The sequence below is a fragment of the Crocodylus porosus genome, unplaced genomic scaffold (assembly GCF_001723895.1).
Source record: "Crocodylus porosus isolate Cpor-Errol unplaced genomic scaffold, CroPor_comp1, whole genome shotgun sequence".
In the NCBI taxonomy this organism is placed as follows: Eukaryota; Metazoa; Chordata; order Crocodylia; family Crocodylidae; genus Crocodylus; species Crocodylus porosus.
The window spans coordinates 26,161,638-26,167,405 of NW_017728918.1; the positions used below are offsets into that span (position 1 = coordinate 26,161,638).

The 5,768-nt window shown below is 45.0% G+C and overlaps 1 protein-coding gene across 1 annotated transcript in view; it reads right to left on the minus strand.

Annotated features, from left to right (window-relative positions):
• The window catches only part of GRHL1 (grainyhead like transcription factor 1), a 61,150-nt gene that overhangs the window by 12,858 nt on the left and 42,524 nt on the right, over nt 1-5,768 (minus strand). The window contains exon 11 of the mRNA XM_019538139.1: nt 2,083-2,222. Within this exon, the coding sequence (XP_019393684.1) occupies nt 2,083-2,222 (140 nt within the window). The remainder of the gene's footprint in view (nt 1-2,082; nt 2,223-5,768) is intronic.

Consider the following 5,768-nt stretch of genomic DNA (forward strand, 5'->3'; position numbering starts at 1 on the left):
GCAGGCTAATGTTCATCTTGTGGTCAATGATGACCCCCAAGTCTCTTTCTTCCATAGCGCTAGCCAGCATAGCACTGCCGAGCCTATAAGGATGCTGCAGGTTTTTCTTCCCAAGGTGAAGAACCTTGCATTTTTCAGTGTTAAACACCATCAGGGTCTTGTCCACCCATTTGCTGAGCCTGTCCTGGTCAGCCTGAATCACTCACCTGTCTTCAGGTGTGAATGCTTTGCCCCAAAGTTTGGTGTCATCAGCGAACTTGGCCAGTCTGCTTCTGATTCCAATGTCCACATCATTAATGAAGATGTTGAACAATATGGGTCCAAGGGCAGAGCCTTGGGGTACCTCACTGGTCACAGCGCACCGTGATGATTGACTTCCATCAATTACCACCCTCTGGGTCCGGCCAATTTCCCAGCCAGCAGATTGTGGTGGACCCAAGGCCACAGTTGGCCAGTTTTGCCAAGAGGTGATCATGGGATACCAGATCAAAGGCTTTTTTGAAGTCAAGATATAGGACATCAATCTCTTCGCCCTTGTTCAGGTGATAGGTCACTTGGTCATAGAAGGAAATGACCTACCCGCAACAAACTTGTGCTGGCTATCCCTCAGGATGTTGGCGTCATGCAGTCCATTAAGGATGGCCTCTTTAATAAACTTTACTAAGATCTTCCCCGGGATAGAAGTCAGGCTGATGGGCCTATAGTTAGCCAGGTCCACTTTCCCCCCTTTCTTGAAGATAGGCACTACACTGGCTTTCTTCCAGGCTTCGGGCACTACACCAGAGCACCATGAGTTTTCAAAGATCTGTGCCAGAGGCTGGGCTATGATGCTAACCAGCTCCTTGAGTACCCTGGGGTGTGAATTGTCAGGGCTGGCTGACTTGAAGGTATCCAGCTTCTCAAGGTGTTTCTTCGCGAGGTCGGCATTGATGGAGGGCAGGGGATCTCCCTCACCCGGACTGCCCTGTCTCATGGTGGGCACGGGCATCCCATGGGACTGATGAAAGTAGTGGCTGGAGGGGGACTCCGGTCCTGCTGCTTGTTGTTCCATTTTCACAGCCGTTACAGTACAGGGTCTCCATGCTTTTTCCAGCAAAGAAAAATCAACTTCACTGCTTAAGATATGTAACCCAAATTTTAGAGTCTCGATTTTTGGGAAAGGGGGCACGTATGCAAGTATGGTGTTTTTAAAGATATAAGAGGAATGAAACACTAGCAATAGAAAAATTAAAAGGTCATATCTCTGCTGTACCTAGGACTAGTAGGTCATTTTCTGTACTGTGGCTGGTAGCAAGGGCTTTGTAGAAAGGCATAGAGAAATAGCCTAACATTTCTTCCTAATCTCTGTTTGGTGGAGTCTGAGCTTTAACTGTTTGTGTTTTAGGATGCATTATACTAGAGCTGGCCAAAATGAGAGATTAAAAAAGATCAAAGGTAATTTCACTCATTTAACATTTGGTTTCACTTTGAATCAGAGGGAACCAGGAGATTGGGGGGGGGGGCTGTGGGGGGGCGAGGAAAAAAAAAGTGAAAAATGAATTTTGGTTTCAGAAACACCAACCTAGGGAATTTTTGAGGTGAACCCCCTCAGGGGACCATGACCACTGCTCCTTCAATGGGACCTTCCTGATATTTCACCACTATTTATAGCATGACGAAGCTGACCTGGAGCCAGAGACCCTCAAAAGCACTGGGGTCTCCTGGTCCTGTGGTGGTGCACAGCATGGGGGCTGCCCTGTAGCAGCAGCGCCTAGAAGACCAGGTTCTGCAGCAGCCCAGCAGAAGTCATGCAGGAAGTCATAAGGAAACTGCCTCTGTCAAACCAAAGAGCTCATTAAGATAAGCTGTTTTTCCAAAACACAGCAGATCAATGAATTGGCATTTTTCAGTAAAACACTGCCGCTAGAGAAGTAACTGATGGGTTCTAACCCCCTAAGAGCAATTTCTATTTCCAAGATTTATACATCTAAGAACCAGTCCATTAGCTCTGTATGGCATCATCATGTATATAGTGCCCAAATCTACATACATGCTCAGAGTTTTTGTTTCTCTCCCTTACATACACACACACGTATCACGTACATGAGCACCACGTTGGAGGTTTGCAAAGTGAACATCGGGGATAAAAAGAACTGGCTGAGTGTCGAGATCCATGAATGGCTTGAAGACAGTGATGTCCATCCGCTTGTGGGAAGGAAGCATTGGCACTTTGACATCGGAAACTGACAAGAGATCAAAAAATCAACATAAATGGATAGTTAAGACACTTAGGATTCAGTAAGGTCAGGACCTCATAAGTGTAACATGTTCCTGTTTAGATGCGCTAAGCTGGGGCAGGGAGAAAGAAAGAACCTTAGGTCTACTGCTAACATTTCTCAACCAAGCAGAAAGGTTTCTGATGGTGTCACCATCTCTAGAGGCTACTAAATCACCTGTGTCAGAGGAGACCAATTTTATAGGCTGCATCTCCCTTCCAAAATATCCATTTATTACCACATTTCAGCGACAACTTCCTAAAGGGTATCTTAAGTCTCCTCTTCCCTCACTCCACAAATGACAGAGCTTGAACACCATTCAATGCTCTCAATCTGCCTCCATTTTCCTTAGGCAAAGCCTTTTCAGCAAGTAAGGAGCAAGTGCTTGCCAAATGACATCACATCCCAACTTGACCATGATTAGGAGAAAGCACTTATGTTGGCAGAAAGAAGAACTAATATATTTCTCATTGACAGAACTTCTCCAAGCAAGCTCACCCTTTCTCTGGAAGCTTGTGCCCAGCAGAATCAAAAGAAAGGTGTAAGTCTACAGGAGCCCATGGTTTCCATCTCAGTATCACATAATTGCTTGAAAGGGTTACACACAGGATGCGTCACGTTTACAAACATTTCTTAAGGAAGGATGGTCTCATGGCTACCACACAGCTAGGATCTCTGCCCTACTTTGTGACTGGCTTCCAGTGCATCTTCACTGTGCCTCAGACTCTCTGCTTAGTGAAGTAAATACCTGCATACTTCACAGGAATTTCCTAATGAAATAATGTTTTTTTTTCCTGTCAGAGAATGTTAATGTGTAGGATGTGGATGCAACTTTCACTGGGAAAATTTCTCAGGTCCAAAATGGATGGAATTGCTACTCAGAGGGAGAGATGGAAAAAGGGGACAGCTACTGCAGAAGAGCTGATAACGGCCCTCATTGCCAGTTTATCCAAAAAATTCAGGGCTGCTCTAAGTCAAAGTTTGGCTAGCTTATCCACACGAGTTGGGGTGTGAAAAGATCATACAGCTAAGTGACATGCCAGCAATACCCCCTGCATCTCAACACAGCAGTATTGACAAAAAGAGGACTTCCATCAGCTTAGCTTCTGTCCTTTGGTGAAGTAGTCTAGCTTAGGCAGCAGGGCAATCACACTTTCTGCCACCATACACTTGCATCTCTTCTAAGGGGTTCTGCTGACATATTCATGCTGGCGCACCAGGAACACTGACAAGCCTACAGGTTCAGGTTCCTGTTCTGCCGTGATTTGGTACAGGAACTTCAACCAGGCTATCCCACCTCCCCACAAGCTCCCTAACATCCAGGCTTGCCTGTTGTAGGTCTCCTTCACACTCCTGTCAGACCTCTTCCACTTCATATAAACATTCAGCAAGCCAGAGAGTGACTCGAGTGACCACCAGTTTGGTCACTTGCAGGGGATGTGGGTGAGCTAGGCTTAAGTCCCTGTTCTGCCCAATTCAGACCTTGGCTTCCTGTATCCAAATGAACTGCCTGGCTCCTGGCCTCTTGGTATTCTGGAGCCTCTCTCTCTCTCACCCCCATCACAAAAGGTCTTATATATGCCCCAATGCAGAACAGGAACATTTCTGAAGTTTCAAAAAAATGGGTTTTGTAGGGTGGCAATGCAAATTTTCACTTGGCTTCATTCTGGAAAATCTCAACTAAGAAGCACTTTCATAAGTACTATTACCAGTATGAATGTGGTATAATAATACTGACTTTTTTTTTTTTTTTTTTTGTAAAATGAGAAGTTTCATGAAAAATTCTAGTTTAAAATTCCTGCACTGAGAAGTACTTTGGTTTGATCTGATATTCAACCTACGTCACCCTAATCCGTCACATTTCCTCATGGGAACTCTAATTCACATGTCGCATGATCTGCTTTCTTTATTGGCCAGACTATCTGGCTGGACCCCATAAACTCAAAGCACTGTGGTTAGCATGACTCCCCTAGATGAACTGATGCGGAAGTTCAAAGGGAAGATCTAAGTGTATCCCTGGTAATGCAGTTATCAGGGAAGCCCAGCCTGTAAGAAGAACAGGGTACAAAAGAACTGAACCACAGCTTCCTGGAGGCACTAAAAAAGCTGAGATGGGCGCAGATTAATGTCAAACTAATCCTAAACAAAGCATTTCAATCAAGTCTGTCAAAATGAAGGGATTCTGATTTGGGTCAAACTGACCCTAAATGAAATATTTCATTTCAAAATTTCCCAGAGCAAAAGTTTCCAGCAGGGGAAATTTCCCATATATATTTCAGTAAAATTAAAAGATTTTCTATGGTGGGGGGGGGGGGGGAAAAAAAAGCTTCAAAATTTTCTAGAAATTGCCTTTTTGGTCACAAAAAAAAAATCTTAAGCAAAAACCGTCAGCCGGCTCTACTGTGAGGCAATCCATGTATATACAGTTATGATGTCAGGGAGGAGTGGGAAGGGAAGAGTACAGCACCTTGCATTTAAAAAATGGCCACTCCATATTTGTTCAAATTTTGGGGGATAAAAGGGTCTCTTTGGGATTAAGCTCATGTTTTGCCCCCAAGAGGGATTTTTCTCACAGGTTTGATATGGAATACCCTTCTCCGCCATTAACGGTAGGTCTACATTGTGCATGGTGATCTGTGGATGGCACTGAGGCTACTACACTCAGATAGAACAGCCTGTATCATTCAATATTTTAAATACAACACTGGCATGTGTGGAACCTCCTCTTTAGGATGTACTTCAAAATGCTGCCCTCGCTATAACTACCCCAGAACAACCAGATTTCCCTGTGACAACACTTTCTCCTGAAGCTGCACCACCAGCTTTCCTGACTTGCTGGGTCAGGAAAATCTTGTTTGATGAGCTGTGAGGTGAACACTTGTTGAACCGGTTGGACTGTTAGAAGTTCAGCTTCTGGCAAACACATCCAGTGACATAACATCTTCCTCATGCAATAGAAAGGGGGGCAGGGGGAAGGAGTGCATGCTTCTCTGCTACACAGCATGGAAGAGAAATGGGGATATACATTTTACATAAATCACCCCTCTTAACAAGTAACTAGGCACATACAGGGAGTGAGTGTATGAAACTGGATCTTCAGGACAATGTTAAGAAGTTAGAGACATTTGGAAGAACAGAGCCAGAAAGTTGTGTACTTCAGGACTAAAGGCCTCAGTCTCACCTTCACTTTTGCAGCAGCTTACAAATATCAGGGGAGAGCATCAGGGGCTAGGCAAACAACTATTCACCACAGCGCCCCAGGGGAAAACCAGGAGCATCAGTCAAACTCCTAAAAGGAGGTTTCAGACTGGATACAAGAAAAAAGTTCTTCATGGTTTGTGTGACCAGACTCTGGAACAGACTCCCAGGGATGGTGCAGGCACCTACCCTGGAGATCTTCAAAAGGAGGCTAGATGCACACCTTGCTTGTTATTTGACCCCTGCAGTCTTTCCTGCCCAGAGCAGGGGGGCTGGACCCAAAGATCTCACAAGGTCCCTTCCAGCCCTAAACTT